At 37.7% G+C, this 19,078-nt stretch overlaps 1 protein-coding gene across 1 annotated transcript; it reads left to right on the plus strand.

Annotated features, from left to right (window-relative positions):
- The first annotated feature begins 7,758 nt into the window (after positions 1-7,758).
- LOC109241874 lies at positions 7,759-8,303 on the plus strand. Its single transcript, XM_019408698.1, has 2 exons — positions 7,759-8,142; positions 8,229-8,303. The coding sequence occupies exons 1-2, from the start codon at positions 7,759-7,761 to the stop codon at positions 8,301-8,303; spliced, it is 459 nt and encodes a 152-aa protein (XP_019264243.1).
- The last annotated feature ends 10,775 nt before the right edge of the window (positions 8,304-19,078 follow it).

Raw genomic sequence — 19,078 nt, forward strand, 5'->3', positions numbered from 1 at the left:
AAATCAAGAAATGATTCACATGAAACAGAAAATTTACCAGGTACTTATTCTGTATAACTGAGTGTATAACACGCTTATTCTGTGTGTTGCGCTCCACTATTTCTGGTTGTTGATAATTGAAGTGTTGTACTTTACACTATGGATATACTACAAAGTAATCTGTCCAGGATTAATTAAATGCTATTTAAGAGTGTCATGTACAATTACTTTTTTCTAACCAAAAAAGGAAAAAAGAAATAAGAAAGAGATGTTAGTTGGGTGAAGATTCTAATTGTAAAGACTTTTCAGTAGTTCATTTCTTATTAAGAAAAATGAACTTGAATGTTTCACTGTTGTTTAGTGTTTTGACTACTTTCAACAGCAAATTGTTAATTGTTTCTGGAAATTAACTTTGGTACTTAAGTATGCAATTAGCCAATTGTGTTCTTTTCCTAAATTTCTTTTGGAGCAAAAAGATCTAGCGTGCGATTTTTTGATGTAATTTTCGATAGAGCATAACCAAAGGGGAGTGCTCCCTAATTATTATCAAAGGAGGTGCTTTAACAGTCTCTATGGTGCAACGCTCCAAGACGAATGACAAGTTTACTTTCTTTTTAAATCTGCCTTCCTCCTAATGCAACTAGTCTGCAGTACAGTGACTTTTGTCTTGTTTTTATGTATCTTGTATTCACAATTTTCTAAGTTGTAAATTTTGTAAACTACAGAGTAACCACTCTAATATTTCTTCTCAGGTTAACATAATCAAGAAGACTGGAGTTAGTGAAGTTGGCACAAAGAAAAAGAAGCGGGTATGTTTGAAAAAATTACAAGTTTCTTGTTCCTCCTTTTCAAAGGGAGAAACCCTTCACTTTCTTGATTTTTTTATTTATGTTGTCTGTTTCTCTCTCTTCACTTGCTAGTATTACATTCATTATCAATTTGTTTCTCTGTTAGAACATGAATATGTTATTATTTTTGGTATTCCAATTGTTTTAGAGGAGGAAAGAATTCACTTTATTATAAAGGGATAATTCTTTTTTTTTCTTTCTGACCTCTTATGCAGCATTCTTGAAGGAAGTGATGTCAATTACTGGCAGTGAAAAGCTTGACTGTTTATAAGATTTAGTCTAGAAGTTGAGGAAAATTAATTCGAATTAGGAGTGATCTTAAAGTACTTACACATTGAAATTACTATCTTTTATGATTTAGTTAGATTTGAGTTTTACATGAGAACAAATCATTTGATTTGACATTATTTATCTTGTACTAAGTACGTTTTATATTGCTACTCTGTTCTTTGGTTACTGTGCTAAGAGATATTTGATATACATTTATTTCATGTTTGTTATATAAGTTGATATTTGTAAATGTAAATGTGTTCATGATGAAACTAAATAGAGCATTATTATTTACATTCTAATAAATATGATACCGATATTAATTTAAGTGTCAAACATTTAATGCGACATTTTACTATGTTGTAAAAGATATATCACTAATCTTTTTTAATGACATTCACATAAAGTGGAAACGACATTTTGTATATGTTGTGAATTTTCTTAGTGACATTTACCAAAATATCGGAAATTTCAATACGACATTTTGTAAAGATCATATGTAAATGTCGTATTTTTTTAGTAACATTAATCTAATTGTCGAAAATTTTAAGTGACATTTCCTATATGTTGTAAACTAAATGTTGTAACATTCTTACCGATATTTACCTAAATATCGTAAATTAAATGTCATAAATTTCTTATTGACATTTACATAAATGTTGCAAACTAAGTGTCGAAAATTTCTTATCGACATTTACCTAAATGTTGTAAAATAAGTGTCATAATTTCTTACTGACATTTACCTAAATGTCGTAAAGTAAATGTCATTATTTCTTACCGACATTTACCCAAATGTCGGAAAATTACCGACATTGAAATTAACGACATTTGATTCAAATGTAAATTATGTCGGTAAATAAATTTACGACATTTAAACAACTTAATACGATATTTATTAAATGTCGTCATATCTCCACTTTCTTGTAGTGATCATAGTGCCTCAGATTGCCACTATCCTTTTGTCTTTTTAGTGCTCACAGTTTTTCTCAGATCAAAGATTGTGTGTATTGGATTTCCATCAAGGATATGGCCTTTACTCCTTATTCATGGAATTTGAGCTAATTCAATGTGGCAATGGAATGAATTCATCTCACCTTTATCATCATGATTCATTCTTTATGTTCCTGACTTGTTATTTTTTTGGTGAATCTTATACTACTTGACCCGAAAGAAGCAAACTTTTTCAAGCTGAGTGTTATGAGAATTATTGAGCTTATTGGGTTAAGAAAGTGACAGTTGTGGGGTTGAGTAATGGTGGTTTTGTAGGGTATAGTATGGTTGTTCAGTTTCCTGAGGCAGTGGAGAGGCTGGTTTTAGGTTATTCTGGTGTTTGTTCTAAGTAATTCAAGTGAAAAGTATAGAGGAGGCCGTTTCAATTTTGTTGCCACAGACTCCTGAGAAGTTGAGATAGCTTATGAAATTGTCTTTTTATAAGCCTACTTAGAAGGTTCCTTCTTGTTTTCTCGATGATTTTATTGATGTAAGTGCTTGTGTTTTCCACTTCTATATCCTTTTCTTTCTCACTAATTTGTTAATTGTGAGGTTGGAATTTATTTACATTAACAAGATTAGCTTATCAGTGTTTGTGTAGTTTATGTATTAGGCATAAAGATTGAATCTTGGTTGAGATTACATTGAGTTTGTTGTTGTTGTTGTTGAACATGCTCCTTTTCTTTTATTATTGTCAGGTGGTTCACATCAAGATAAATAAGATTGTGGATTAGTAGATTGTGAACAATTTTGGCATCTCTTAAATGTTGTTATTTTTATTTGAAAGTAGTGGATTTATATTTCATACCAACTCTTATGTTAAACTTAATAATCTTCTAGAGGTAGTTTATAGTGAAACATTTATGGGCGGTGAGGCCAATATCTTTCACGTTCCTTTAGATCAACTCATGATCCGATTCTTGAAAAGGTATTTTTAATTATTTAGGTTATCATTGCACACTACGCCTGTTTTAGGTGCACCATGTGAGTATGAGGTGTCAGATAATACGTTAAGCAATTACCAAAATTTTAACAAAGTAAAATTAATGTTGTAGTCGAACCTTTTTTGTTTACTAGCAAAGAAGACATTTGGATTTTCAGAGTACATTTGGAGAGTTTCCCTTATGTAAGGCCACCCCATTTGTACCAGGAGGCAACTTTGCATTTTGTATGTCTGTAACGACCCGGCCAGTCGTTTCATGAGTTATAACCCTGTTTCCGCCATTTCTACTTCCTTGTGCTATTTCATCATATCGTGTTGGTAGTGTTGTGTTCGGAGTGGTCTTAGGGTGGAATGAGACACTTAGTCTCTTAAGTTGGTTATTTAGTTGGAAAAGTCAGCCGGAAGTTGACTTGTGGGTAAATGATCTCGAAATTTGGTTTTATGGTTCGGGTAGCTTCGTTAGGTGATTTGGGACTTAGGAGCGTGTTCGGAATGTAATTTTGAGGTCTGTGGTAGATTTAGGCTTGAATTGACGAAATTGAGAATTTGGCGTTTTTCGGTCGGCACTGGAAATCTTGATATTAGGGTCGGAATGGAATTCCAGAAATTAGAGTAGGTCTGTTGTGTTATTTGTGACGTGTGTGCAAAATTTCAGGTCATTCGGACGAGTTTTGATAGGTTTTTGCATCGTTTGCGGAATTCGGAAGTTTTGAAATGCTTAGGCTTGAATCCGAGGGTGATTTGATGTTTTGATGTTGTTTTGAGCGTTCCGAAGGTTGGAATAAGTTTGAATGGTGATATGTGACTTAATGGCATGTTTGTTTGAGGTCCCGAGGGCCACGGAGTGGAATTGGGTGGTTGATGGAAGGATTTGAACCAAGTTGATGCAGGAGATTTTAATGCTCCTGTCATAACCGCACCTGCAGATTGGGGACCGCAGGTGCGAGGTAGCAAGTGCGTGGTGGAGACCGCAGATGCGAAAGTTGGCCATCAGGAAAAGAACCGCAGGTGCGGTGTATTGGGCGCATCCGCGGGACCGCAGGTGCGGTGCTTGGGCGCAGATGCGGACCTGGGGACTTTAAGTGAAAACCGCATGTGCGGTTGATTTGACCGCAGAAGCGGTCCGCAAAAGCGTGAAAGGGAGCCGCATGTGCGGGATGCCTGGGCAGAAAGTATATAAAGGAACCCTTCACGAATTTTGGGTGTTCTTCACAATTTCAACTTGAATTTTGGAGCTTTTGGAGGGTTTTGAAGAGGGATTCAAGGGGAAACTCGTTGAGGTAATGTTTTTGAACCTAAAACTCGATTCTATGGTGATTTTTAGTTGATGCATGAAATTTGTGGGATTTAAGGGTAAAACTTGGGGGATTAGGGCTTGAAATTAGAGAGTTTAAATTGGGGAATTGAGGGGCCGTTTGAGCTCTGATTTTGATAATTTTGGTATGTATTGACTCGTGAGAGGATAAGGATTCTAGTGTTGTGATTTTTATCGGATTCCGAGACGTGGGCCCGGGGGTCGGGTTTGGCCAATTTTGGAAATTTTGATTAAATATGATAATTTTCGCGTGGGCTTTGTTCCTTTGGCATGATTGATGATATGATTCTGATTTTGGATAGAATCGGGGCGATTTGAGGCCGAGTCGAGATACAAGGGCGTTGCGGAGTAGATTTTCATCCGGTCCAAGGTAAGTAACTATTGTAAATCTAGACCTGAGGGTATGAAACCCCGGAATTTCATACTATTTTGATAAATGAGGTGACACACATGCTAGGTGACGGGCGTGTGGGCGTACACCCGTAGGGATTGTGACATATTTTGATAAACTCTATATGATATCTATGTGTTTTAGAAATGATTTTGTTAACTTGGGCTGAATGCCATGTTTGGGGCCTTATGCCGTACTATTTGGATCCTTAGGGGTATTTTACTATTATCCTCACATTGGTTTGATAGAAACCTTTATCCTCAGTCATGGTTTTATACCTGTTTATTTTTAAATCTTGTTCATCACTCCATTTTAATATTTATGAAAGTGTTTTGGGCTGAGTTCCCTGAGTTTGCACTGAGATGCCCCAGTGGCTTGTGAGGTTGATGAGTGAGTGAGACCGAGGGTCGGATTGTGAGTATAGTTATGGATTCGGCTGCACATTGCAGCGTTATATATATATATATATATATATATATATATATATATATATATATATATATATATATATATATATATATATATATATATATTTGTGTGTGTGTGTGTGTGTGTGTCTGTGGATCGGGCTGTATGCCGCAGCGATATAGCGCTTGGGCTGTAGGAGCCCCTCCGGAGTCTGCACACCCCTAGTGAGCGCAGTCGACTATATATTTATGGATCGGGCTGCACGCCGCAGCGGTTATTATGAGATATCTATTGAGCGTGAGTGCTAAGCATGAGAGATGATGGATGATAGTTGAGTCACGAGTGACTAAGAGGCTTGCCCAAGGGGCTATATATCTGAGTGATGCTTTGCCCGAAGGGCTTGTTTTATGAAAATACTGTTTTCACTCTTCTTATTACTGAGCCTCTGTTGAAAATTTTGAACAAATATTTTTACGACTTTTCATTGAAACTGGAGCTTTTACTACATGTTCAGAATTTAATTACTCATTTGATCTTGTCATTCCCACTAAGGTTTTTTTTATGTATCATATGTATATGATTTTAAATGCTCGTCACTGCACTCAGCCTTTATTTATAATTGTTACTTAATGAGTTGGCGTACTCACATTACTCCCTGCACCTTGTGTGCAAATCCAGGTGCCAGAGCATCCGAGTGAGAACTGCCTCTTGCCTTTAGATTATTCCGGAGATTGCAAGGTAGCTGCATGGCGTCCGCAGCCCTGCCTTTTCCTTCCTATCTTTTAGTATTTGTTTTTATCAGACTTATCTTGTATTGAGTAGACACTATCAGACTGTATTTTAGTGGCCATGACTAGTGACACCGGGATTGGGCAGTGTTGAATGTTTTTGGCATATTTATTTCTGCTTGTTTAAAATGTTTAAACGAAAGAATTGTTATAATATCTAATTAGTAAATGAATTAAGAAAAACACCTTTTATGTTTTAAATGTTGAATCGGCTGACCTAGTACTGCGATAGGCGCCATCACGACCGGGGGTAGTTTGGGGTCGTGACAAGTTGGTATCAGAGCCTAGGTTACATAGGTCTCTTGGGTCATGAGCCGGTTTAGTAGAGTCTCGCGGATCGGTACGGAGATGTCTGTACTTATCCTCGGGAGGTTGCAGAACCTTTAGGAAAAACATCACATTCTTGAAATTCCCATCGTGCGAGTCTGTTGATTCTAGTACTAAACTTATGCTATTCTATTCTCTCACAGATGGTACGTGCTATCGGACAGGACGAACGGCCACCAGTACCACCAGTTGGGGCCACTAGAGGCTGAGGTCGCGGTCGAGGCCGTGGTAGGGGCAGGGCTGTAGCCCGCACAACAGCTAGGGAAACACATGCAGATCCACCAGTCACCACAGTTCACAATCAGGTCCCAGTTGCGGATGCTCCAGCAGGACCAGCTCAGGCACCGACTGTGCCTATTGTTATTCCGGGCTTCAGGAGACCTTGGCTCAGATCTTAATCGTGTGCACTAGTCTTGCTCAGGCGGTTGCAGTTTCTACCACAGCCGCTACTTCTCAGGACGGGGGAGGCACTCAGACTCCCACCGCACGCACACCCGAGCAGGTTGTTTAGGGATTGCAGATGCCGAAGGCACCACTAGCCCAACCACTTGCACCTCTCAGGATTTTGTAGTACCAGTTATGCCTGAGGACGAGCAGTGCCGATTGGAGAGGTTTGGTAGACTTCAGCCTCCAACTTTCAGTGGTGCAGAGGCAATGATGCCCAAGGTTTCTTGGACAAGTGTCAGGGGATTCTTCGTACAGCGGGTATTCAGGAGACCAGTGGGGTCGCATTTACTACTTTTCAATTTTCTGGAGCTGCCTTCACTTGGTGGGAGGCTTATGAGAGGTGTAGGCCTGTTGGTGTAGCGCCCCTTGTCGCGCCCCCTTTTTCCTCGCGGAGTCCGGGTTTCGACATCTTGGGACAACCCGTTTCCTTTTGGGAAGGGGTATGGAATCTGAAGAGTCGCCACCTAACGAATTTACGGTGCGTTAGGGCACCTAAAGCAAATAACTCATAAACCGGTTTGTATTACCAGAGATTGGGTAAGGGCTCGAAATAACCTTAAGGGAAAGGTGTTAGGCACCCCTCGAGGTCCACAACGGTGGGTCCCGGCCAAACTCGAATTAGGTGAATTAGTCTTATAAGCGAATAAAGCAATTTAGACAAACAGTGATTATTTCTAAAACAAGAAGTAAAAGGGGTCCTAGGTTTTTTAGCCTATAGGATCACTTCTGTGCAACACTTGGTAATCGTCCCCAAGTTGGGGTGGTAAACATAGCATTAGCGCACAGGTCATCATTTCCTTTTACTATCCAATTACCCTTCCCCTTTTGTTTATTACCTAAGCATTCTAATAACATCCGATACGTGTCCTATGTGTGCATTACCCGTCCCTTGCCTGTGGCTCTGGAGGTGTTTAGGACCTCTATTTAAGAAAGTTCTAGACTCACTTATGTTGTTTTAAAAGGAGAAAACTAGTTATTTACAACAAATTGAGAGGGGAGTTTCAAAAGGTGGAATGGAGACGACTCATATGCAACAACCAAGGATCACCTAGATGGATTTCATACTGTATCTGGCTCTAAACAACAAACTGCTCACGCGAGACAGATTAGCACAATGGATGCAGATTGGGGACTTAAGGTGTATGCTTTGTAAAGCTATGCCGGAGACCATTGAACATCTATTCTTTGAATGCATAATATCAACTACTATATGGAAGAAGATTTTGCAGTGGCAAGGATTGGTGAGGCAACCGATGGCATGGCAAATAGAAAAGGAATGGGCAAAGAAACAGGGGAAAGGGAAATCTGCTGAAGCACAAATTTACAGGATGGCACTTGCAGCTACTATCTACGCTATATGGATAGAGAGGAATATGCGAATGTTCCAAGGAAAGAGCAAACCAACGATGAGTATAGTTAGGCACATCATCCAGGAGGTGCATTGTCGTAGTACCTCATGTGTTAGATTACGTCAGAAGATGTCTGAGTTGAATTTTTACCCTTAAATCTGTATATAACATAGCAAAGTGATAGGGATAGAAGTAATAGAGGAGATGAAGAAGCAGGTTTGGGGCCATCTGTCCAAACTGTGCTATAGTTTGTTTTGATCTGCTTGTATATATTTACTTGGTAAATAAAGAAATTTAATTACCAAAAAAAAAGGAGAAAACTAAGCGACAAACAAAAATCCAAATAGGACTATCACATAAAGATGCAATTAAGGGGATCACATTTACCTCCACAAATAAGCAAAACAAATGCACGCTTCAAACAAACAGTTTTTAAACGATTCAAAGTCCTATAGCAGGAGATCTAGATGAATACAAAATAAGAAGCAGTTTTATTAAGGCGGGGCAGTAAATACCTAATCAGTTTGCCTACTGATTTTATTACTTACTGAATCTGGGCAATTTATGAGCAGTCAAACAAACACAATTTTTTGCAATTTCAAGGTTTTAATTATCCTACAGGCTTGCCTAGGCAATAACCGGCAGGATACTATAGGCATGGTATCTAAACGTATTGTAAACTAGTGATTAGTTTAAATAGGCAGATTTCTTCGTTTAGACCCTATAGGCATGCTGTCTGTATGCTGAAAATGATCACAAGCATTACATAACTGATTTTACGTGTTTATCTCTATGAGCATGATAACTAAGTACGAAAATTAATTTTGAAACCTTATAGGCATGATATCTAAATGTAGAGATTAATTTTTGGAACCCTATAAGCATGGTATCTAGATGCAGAAATTAATTTGAAACCTTATAGGCATGGGATCTAAAAGCAAAAAAATGATTCTGAAGTTTCCTATTGACATGGTATCTAAATGCAAATAAATGGTTCTGAAATTTCCTATTGACATGGTGTCTAAACGCAAAAGTGGTTTAAAACTTTATAGGCGGGATTTTTAAAATGCAGAACTGATTTTGAAACTTTGTGGGCATGGTTCAAATGCAGCAGTGAATATTGACGGGATATTCATAACCATTTTGATCCTATAGGCATGTTATCTACCGTACATAGTAACAGAATGTAACTGAACAAGTAAATAACCTATAGGCAGGATATCTAACATATAGTAGTGAAAAATATTTGAAAGAAACAGGCACCTAAAGCAGGTTTTCTATCCCATTCTCATGCAAACATCAAACTAGGCCCAGTTTTCCCCAATTCACTATTGCCCCATTGTTATTACAAATAATTATTACAGACCATAAGCAAATGAATAGATTACAGAGTATATAACTATAGGAGGCCTGTAGTAGGCCCAATGTAGACGGATAACCCAGACCTTCAAACCATAACAGCTCCAAAGCTTAGAGATACACAGTAACCATTGGCAAAGCACCAAGAACCCAAATCTCTAGTGTGTCAGAGTTCCCAAGGGCTTCGAGAACCTAGGGCAGTGCTCACACTAGAGAACAAATGTTCAGAAGCAGTTCATAAAGGATTGGGAACTAGCCCCAATGTGTCAGAGTTAAGAGGAGTCTCATGGACCCTAAGCAATGCTCACATTGGGGTGGCCGGACCCTAGTCAACTGAGAGTAGGAGTTGAAAATAATGTATGAAAATAGGAGACAGTTTTGCTTCTTTTTTAAAAAAAATTGTTTGGATTTCAGAAGTGAGTAGAAACAGATTACCAGATTACAAGAACCACAAGCAGCACATATTTTGCAGAAGGAGTTTAGCAATGAACTCCAGCAATCCAACAACAGACAGGACAAAGTATCAATTAATTTGAACAAGGTTTCACATGGCCTTATTTGATACTAGGTGAACATATAGATGTATGTTACTCAAAGAACAGCATGCTGGGGTAAAATTACTGATCATACAATCATACATAAAGGTAGCAAAAGTTAAGAGCATAGAAGTCATGAATTAACCTGGAGTTTGTTAGGGGGTGAATACTTAAAACAGGACAGAAATCATGCTAGTTGAGAGACAAATAGACATTGGTTTAACAGACATGCTAAAAACAGGAAGCACCTAGGTCTAATTTCATAGAAGTAGACATGCTAGTTAAGATTCATGAACAGGAAGTACATAGGCTTAATCACATAGAGGTGGACATGCTGATGAAGAGTAATAAACATGAAGCACATAGGTTCAACTCACATAGAAGTAGACATGCTGATTAAGAGTAATAAACATGAAGCACATAGGTTCAATTCCATAGCATATTGAATGATAATAGGAATGGAGACATACCAGTAAAGGAATAGCAAACAGAAAGTAGAAAGTATGCAGAATCCAATAGTCTAGCCTTCGCTTTCAACCGGCTAGACAATGCAGCAAACACAAGTAACAGAAAGGATTGAGAGCAAGAGTTTGTGTGTGTGTGTGTCTCTTTCTCATTGTGTTCGTGTAAGTGTCTGAGTCTGTCTTGAAAATCAGAACAAGAAGGGCTTTTATAGTATGCAATAGGGTAGGTCACATAAAGTAATGAATCAATCGCACATACATAAGGTATGAAAAATCAATTAGCAATCAGTCAGGAATCAATTAAGAGGACAGAATCAAATAAGTACCACTTAATTTAAGGAAAAATCTCACAATGAATCAATACGTAATTAAGAGCAAGGTTAATAAGGTAAGAAATAGTTTCTGGAATCGATTAGGAATCAGGATACACAATCAAGCCAAAAATACGGATACATAGATAGGATGAGAACAAGTAAAACTTAAATAAGGAAATATGAATACTAAATTCAAACCCTAATTTAGATAAGTAAATCAATTAACAACTTAATTGACAGAGTTAAAGGTAACGGGAAAAAGACAACAAGATAAATAGTCAGAGAATCAAAACCCTAGGATATGTCAAAGACATATAGATGAAACTTAAAAAAAATCAGTCGAAATAGTAAAGGAGAAAACCATAATTGAAAGCATTTAAATGCCTGAGCATTTTACAGAAAACTCGTTAGAAATCAAAACCCTAGGGTAAAACAAAATCGGTTAACAATAAAAGTAAAAGCAGAAAAATCTTAAGGAATATACCAAACAAACTCAAAACCGTTTTAGATCTGAAGAGATCTAAACGGATTTAACAGAAATAGCTAGGTTTATAAACAGAGGTAGAAAATCTGGTTCGAACCAGAGATTTAAGACCACGAAAACACAAAAAATGATAGTACTCACAGACATAGGGTTGAATATGGGCGGATTAATCGAAAAGATGAGAGATTTGAACCAAATCTGGTTCGAATCCCTTGAGATCCCATTAAGTAACATGAAAATCGAACAACCAGAAGAGGTGAGAGGCTAGATAAGGCAATAAAGCAACAGATGACCCCATATCTGGTCAAGAATCGAAGAGGTCTGGGGGAGTTTTTGGGTGACGGCGCTCTAGGGTTTGAGAGCATTTGAGAGAGAATAAAAGAGGAGAGAATTCAGAGGCGGCGCAAATGAGAGAGTGAGTAGGGTTTAGGGGGCCGTTTGGGTTAAGAAAGGAAAGGGGTAACGTGGACCGTTGATCTTAGAGACCAACGGCCACGATTAGAGGAGGTTATAGGTCGGGTTAGAATAATTGGGTTATTGAGTTTGGGTTAGATTAGGGTATTGGGCTAGGGTACAATTGGGCTGAAGTGCAAAATTGGTCAAGGAAAAGGGCTATTATTTAAATACCTAATTAATTTAAATAACTTTATAAAATAATTTATAAATGATATAAATGCTATTTGTGCATGAAAATAATTTAAAATAATTACCTAAAATTATAAAAATATAAAAGTCATTTCTTGTATAAATCAGATAATTATGCATATATATGGGCTATTATTGCAAAATATGCAATTATAGTCTTAAAAATGCAAATGTAATTATAAAAAATACAATTAAAATATTTGAATATTTATATGGGCATAAATGATGAATTTAGATGATCAAATCATCATAAAGTAATATGAGGGATAATTACTATTGAAAAAATGCAGAATAAATTAATTTAAGGCCTTTAAAAATTATAGAAAAATTGTCAAAAATACTTGTGCACGTTTGTAAATGCATGTGAAATATTTTGAAAGAATGTATGCATATTTAAAAATATATGAGAAAAAAATTGGGTATCAACACCCCTTATCTGGCAGCAGTTCTCCCCTCTCTTTTTGGAGAAGTACGTGCCACAGTTTCGTAGGGAGGAGCTGCGCAGGCAGTTTGAGCAGTTGCGTCAAGATGATATGACTGTGACGTAGTATGTGTCACGACCTGAACCCGCGACGGGCACCCGGTACCTTACTCAACCGAGTACCAACGTAACATAACTTTCATATTATTACATCATAGGTAAATGAACCGTAGTAAAGCATGAGGGAACACAAACTTATACATAATAAGTACAGGCCTATAAGACCAAAATAACCACTCATATACTGAACATAGGCTGATAAAGTCGTACAATTTTTTTTACGTACATGACAGCTGTCTACAAACCTCTAAGATACATAATTTTCGTAAAGGTCAGGGCAGAGTCCCGCCATACCAAACAATACACATCTAAATAATACTAACCAAACAAGCAACTCCGAAGCAAATAGAGCGCACCAACATCTTTCGCTGAGCTGATAGCCTACTTGGAGGGCTCTCAACCTGTCTATCGGGACCTGCGGGCATGAAATACAGCGTTCCCAAGCAAAAGGGACGTCCGTACGAAAAATGTACCGAGTATGTAAAGCACATAAATAACTACACAACTGACATGGAGGAAATATAGAGTACATGACTCCACCTGTAAGTTTGGATAACTTTGTAAATTATGAAATAATTATAGTGTCATGCATATGTGTATGAATGTCATGTCGTGCATAGGTACATGTTTCATAACATCATCAGCCTCTGAGGGCATCCCATCATATCATCTCGGCCACTGTGGACAAAATCACGAACGTATACCAGCTGATCAGGTGGTGGTGCGTATATAACGCCATAACCTTTCTCATATCCCATATACATATATATATACATACATATATATGCGTATATAACGCCATCTGGTCATGGGTCAATGTACATGAATGCAATGCATGAAAAGTACGTTAATAAATTCTTTAGGAATGTCATAAGACCATTTTGCCTTTGAGTAATATCATAAAGTAAACTCTTTTCAACTTTCGTATTTTTCTGAGACCCATGAACAAATGATAGAATATTACATTGAAATTGAACAACATAGATATCTCTAATACTTCTATGAATAGAGTCATTTATGGAATTTGTACATTTGCTCGTTTAGTTTGTGTCGTATAGATCATGCCAAAAGAAAGAAGGGATAGCCTTAATATACCTGGAGTAGGGAAAAATCCGTATAATATTCTTTGTAGGAGCTCAAATTGTCACTGCTTTTAACGTTCTTAATTGTTGAAAGCTTTGAAGTAGCTAACGTTCTTTGGATTGTAAATAATATTGCCTTTTGAATTGTAAAGGGTCCTAAGGTCTCTCATTGTTGAAAGCTTTTGAAATAGCTAAAGAAAGCTAATGCTTTCAAGATGTGAGAAAGAAGGCAAAATTTTTGGATTTGCAGTAAAGCTTTGAATCTGATAAGCTTTGCTAAAGCTTGGTAACGTTTTTTGTTCCATATTGTCCTAATGATAAGATTTGTATTATAAGAGATAAAATGTCTCTTTCTTGTTACTTGATTGCCACCTATCAAAGAAATGACACAGTCATTTCTTTACAATGTGGCTAGCTGTCACGTTTGAGGGGGTGGAATTTATTAAACTTTATCTACTTATTAGTTAATTAGGTAAAGTCTCATTATCCGGTAATTAACCAATTATCCGTATAATTAAGAATTATTTTTATTTACTTAAAATATTACTCACTTCTCACATACCTTACTATCATGGCCATGTGGTACCTTGTATGGTACAAGTCCATAAATACCAGGTATTTTAGCTCGGGCGGTATTTTATCCCAAAATGCCAAATTTCAACGAAATTCATTTTCGTCGACTTTCTTCCCCTCTCACCTTCACGAATTTACCCATTACTTATGATCTTCAAATAATCTTTTCCTTGGACTGATGTCAATTACCTTACGACAAACTCAGCATACAATACTACAGGGTGCAACATCGTCGTAACTTAATACTATGAAGCATAACATCACCATAATGTAATACTGCTAGGCGTAACATCATCGTAATGTAATACTGCAGGACGTAACAACATCGCAATATTGCGGGGTGTAACATCATTCCCCCCTTTGGAACGTTCGTCCTCGAATGTTGACTGATGCTCTTATCATTTTCATAACTTATAGCTCTTGTGAATACCATAATACTCTCCTTGCCATTTAAGCAGTTGCTCTATGAATAAATCCAAAGTCTAGGGTATTTCCCCCTTTAGTCTTCTTGCTCATATCATGACTTGTGGTCGAAATTTTTCTAATCTCGCAACTGCTGCTACCTCCTGTCATGCAGCCTGTATGACCTTGGCTTTGTAAGTGCGCTTATGCGATTCATCTTTCCTTTTTCCTTTTAGTTTTTAGTCAATCTCTAGGCCTTACTTTGGAAACATATACAAGGCTCAACAGGATGCCTCTCTGGGCATCTATAGGTGTACTGAAGTTCTTCGCTCGATACTTTGTGGAACTTGCGAATATGGTCATATCTTATTTCATAGATCGGGTTATCCATTCGTATGGCTTTACTGCGTCTACATAGGTTATACTATAAAATATTTTTTACTTCAATTTATCGTTATTGAGGTATGCTTACCAAACTCCCAGTTACTTTTGCTGCATTTAGGTATAAATCTCAGTGCATTAATGCTTCTTTATTACCGTTCGTCATAAGAAGGATGGCGTAATCTCATGTCATACTTTGCAACTTGTATTTGTCCATTGTTGATTCTCCTTAATGTTGATCTACAATCCTCCACTTGAAGACTTGAAACTGCTCATAATACATTGCCGCTAGGGCTTACGTTGCATTGGGGAATATTTGAAGTGATTTCCATAATCATATTTCATAGTGTCTCAATGTGATTCACCTTATGGGGGGGTATCCTAATCTCGTGCCGTCAGTGAAATCTTTTCTCCTTCTCTTCTTTTTTTTTCAAATCATTATTCAAACGAAGACCCAAACATCATCCTTTATCTGTCACAATTACACCCTCATTTTATTACCAGGTCAGCATTTCATTCTTTCTAAATGCTATTAATCTTAGACTCCTTTGAGTTCATTCAGGCTATACTGAACTTTCAATAACTTAGAGAAAACATTACTCTCTTATTTTCATGGACTTAATCCCGAGGACTTATCCATTCTCGTCACCTTTTCACTTTCCTTTCCTTATCCTTACTCATATTTTCTTAAAACTTTGTCGCTCTACCATACTTTAGCTTGCGACCTATACATATCCATTTATACTACTCGCAACTTTCCTTCAACTTGCTTGCACCATAGATTTCCTTATGTTATTTTGGAATGTCAAGCGAGACATCACATCGTCTCTAACCCTTCTCTACTCTCTTAACTAGATTTCTCAGTACTTAGAAACCATAGGCTAGAAGACATGCCGCTGACGATGCCGCTATCATTCCCGATTATTGGATCCCCGCGCTTCTAGCCTTCCATCCGAAGTATGGACTATTCACAACTTTCTGCATTTGAGTATCTCGTACGTTGTTCACCTTTACCTTACTTACTTAAAATCTCGCATCATATCTTCTATCTCTTTCATAACCTCCCTTCCACATAGGTATGATTCACACCGCAACTTGAAGCTTTATTGTAATACTACAATCAGGTGGGAGCTTCATACTGACTTCTTATGAGGCTGTTACTTTTTTTAACTAAATTTATCATAGAGCCGTTGTAGAATATTGTTGTTGTACTATCTCTCTCGTACCTCTGATTTTAAAGGAGATCCTGCAATGTTCTCGATCACGATGTTTCTATTTTTCTGGGTCCAATAATCAAACTCCTGATTTACTTGGGTGATGTAACTCTTTAGTTTCCTCCTTCTTCTGATCGGCCTTTATGTCGGCTTAAGCTATCTTCCGATCTGTGGTTCATGGTATTATTTATTCTGTTTAGCCTTTCATGGGCGCTGAGGAATATACATGATACAATCCTTTAACAATTTTATCTTTCGTTTATGACCTGGGCTCAATTCTTTCTTTTAACGTATACCAGAATCTTCTATGGCTGTATATGCTGCATGTATAAAACTCCGAACCCTTAAGTGCGTTTATAACGTAACTAATTCTGGATCATTGATCGAATAATTTCTTTCGTTCCATTTTAGTTTTCTTTCAACGTAAGCTATTACTTTTCCTGGTCTTTCTGCCCCCTTGTTGTGTCCATACTTAGCTCATCTTAGTGCCCACACATGCCAGAGTTTTCGTGCAACTCACATGATCTTCGAATATTACTTTTAATTTTACTTCCCGTTCATTAGTCATGGTAGGTGCCACTTTCCTTTGGAGTGCCTATAATGTTGTTGTGAGACTGTTGTTACACGACCATTTCCTCTTTAGGTCATTGGATTAAGTTGAAGCCTTCTTCCTTATTTCCTCAGCTAGTCTTTTGTTGTAGTACTTAGGGAGAACCTTTGATCCTCGTAAAGTTGTGAGCTTATTACGGACCTTTTGATGTCCTTCCTTGCCTATAATTATCTGTAGTTGCTTACCTCTATGCCCTTGTGCTTCTAGGGTTGCTTCTGAACTGACATTTTGATTGCCTTCCTAGTGGCTCCCCGTAACACTCATACGGTACATTTAACTACCCGACTCCTATTTGAATGTATCTCAAGTATTATAATGACATTACTGCGAGGCTGAATTCTCCATGTTGGGGTTTACTACTTTCATCTTGCATGATCTACTGATTTGTCCGTATCTTCTTGTCTAGTCATGACTAGGCTCTTCCTGAATCAACTACTAATTACTCGTCGGTCCATTCTCATATCCATATTCTGCATAATCTTTCTTGGGTTATTTCCTTGTCTTATCTTACCTCATGTGCTGGCTCCTTATCTATCAATAACATCCCGGGCAGGAACCCCTACTTCCCCTTTTTTTTTGACTTCGTGCTTACATAACGTCCTGGAATCATAGTATATCTGTAACATTTGGATAAGTGCAATCTCATCTCTTTCTCATTTTTATCGCATTCTTCCTTTATCATTCCATATTCCCCCCTTTAGGGGAGTACTAAGACTTGGAGCTATGACAACCTGCCTATAGATGTTTTTCCTCTTCATCTTTGGCGTCCTTCCACATCATCGATGACCCTTACTCACTTGCGGTAATCCTTTTATACCAAGGATAACAAAATTCCTCACTCGCGATGGTGACACTTAGTGTAACTGGCACATACAGTCGCTTAAACTTAACTTTGCTAACATTGCTTGCTTTAGGGAAGCGTCTTCCTGAATGACCATTCTCTGAATTTCTCATGAATCTTCTTCTGTTTTCCATTCTATTATCGCCGGAAAGCAATCTGAAATTCTCATGATGCCGACCGTTATCAAATCACTCAGTCCCTAATTCATGTTTAGTTTATCTTGTTCACCAGCCCATACTGATTTCTATTATTCTGGGGTTTAATTCTCCCTTCCGGTAATCATGTTAGAGTCACGAACTTATTCCTTGAGATGAGGATATGACTTTATGGCATATACTTTTTTGTTTTCCTAAGGCCTATCACCTCTCGTCTCTTCATTCACTTGACTAGACTCTGTAATACTGTCATTTCTTCTTCTTCTTCTTCTTTTTCCTACCGTCGTTATCCATGTATCACACCTTATTCATAATGCTTCCTTATCACTCTTCTCATTACTCTGCTAATATTTCTGCATATCCCTTTTCTTGTGAAAACTTCAACACGACATTCTTTCGATTTTAGCTCTCCTTGCTTCATTCATCGGCTCTTCGGGTTGCTCGACGTCCTCGCTCTACTAGGGACGAAAGTCACACTAAGGTAATATTTATCCCTTCCAAGCTTTCAGTGCCTATCATCTGAATTTTTTTTTGATCATGCTAGTATTCACATCTAATTGTAATATTCTGGAGTGCACCATCTAGGTGTCTCACAAAGAGATCTATTAGCACATTTGCACCTTCGGCAATGTCAACTAACACAAGCAATCCATTCACCAATTTGGGTTACCCTAACCCCAGCCGGATCTTGATATCCCGTCCTTCTCTTAACTATACCTCTTAGCCCCCACAGGGCATAACTGAAATGGGTGTGACCAATTGTACATACCTCTGTTACTGTTAAATATAACTCAAAAAGCTTATGTTCCTCTGCCTGAATTATAAACATTGTTAACCTTCATTAACTGGGCGCCTTGTACCCTTCTTCATCTTGCTTCTTTTGCTTGTTGAAACTTGTATTTATCTTCTTAATCTCTCATTGTCTTTCACCATAAAGGTGGATAGGCGTTCTTGCCTTAAGGCTTCTTATTAGGAAGCTTACACCTATCAGTACACCCATGATCTGCTAAAGACCTCACATTTACTTATCATAGGTATAAAAAAAAATTGAATTCCTCTAACTCAGCTCTCCACATCTATCTCTCTTTCCAACCTTTTTTCCGGATGCATGTACCGTCTTATTACGAATAAAATAGAATCTCGGAATTTGAATTCTTATAAGTGAGCATTACCACACGATCTAGAGTAAGAAGAAAGAGTGACGGTCCTAATGCCCTGTAGCCTCCTGCTTATAAGTGTGGTGCACGACACACCCATAAACAAGACTCTACTAGACACGGCTTGTAGACTCCCAAGGACAGAACAACTCTGATACCACTTTTGATACGACCCGAACCGATGGCCGCGACGGGCACCCGGTACCTTACTCAACCGAGTACCAACGTAACATAACTTTCATATTATTCCATCATAGGTAAATGA

Source organism: Nicotiana attenuata, unplaced genomic scaffold (assembly GCF_001879085.1).
Source record: "Nicotiana attenuata strain UT unplaced genomic scaffold, NIATTr2, whole genome shotgun sequence".
Lineage (NCBI taxonomy): Eukaryota > Viridiplantae > Streptophyta > Magnoliopsida > Solanales > Solanaceae > Nicotiana > Nicotiana attenuata.

Excerpts from the sequence above, each read along its gene's own strand:
- LOC109241874 (XM_019408698.1), top strand. The coding sequence starts at position 7,759 with ATGGATTTCATACTGTATCTGGCTCTAAACAACAAACTGCTCACGCGA. Across the intron at positions 8,143-8,228 it reads TTAGGCACATCATCCAGGAG|CAAAGTGATAGGGATAGAAG; the intron begins GTGCATTGTCGT and ends TATATAACATAG.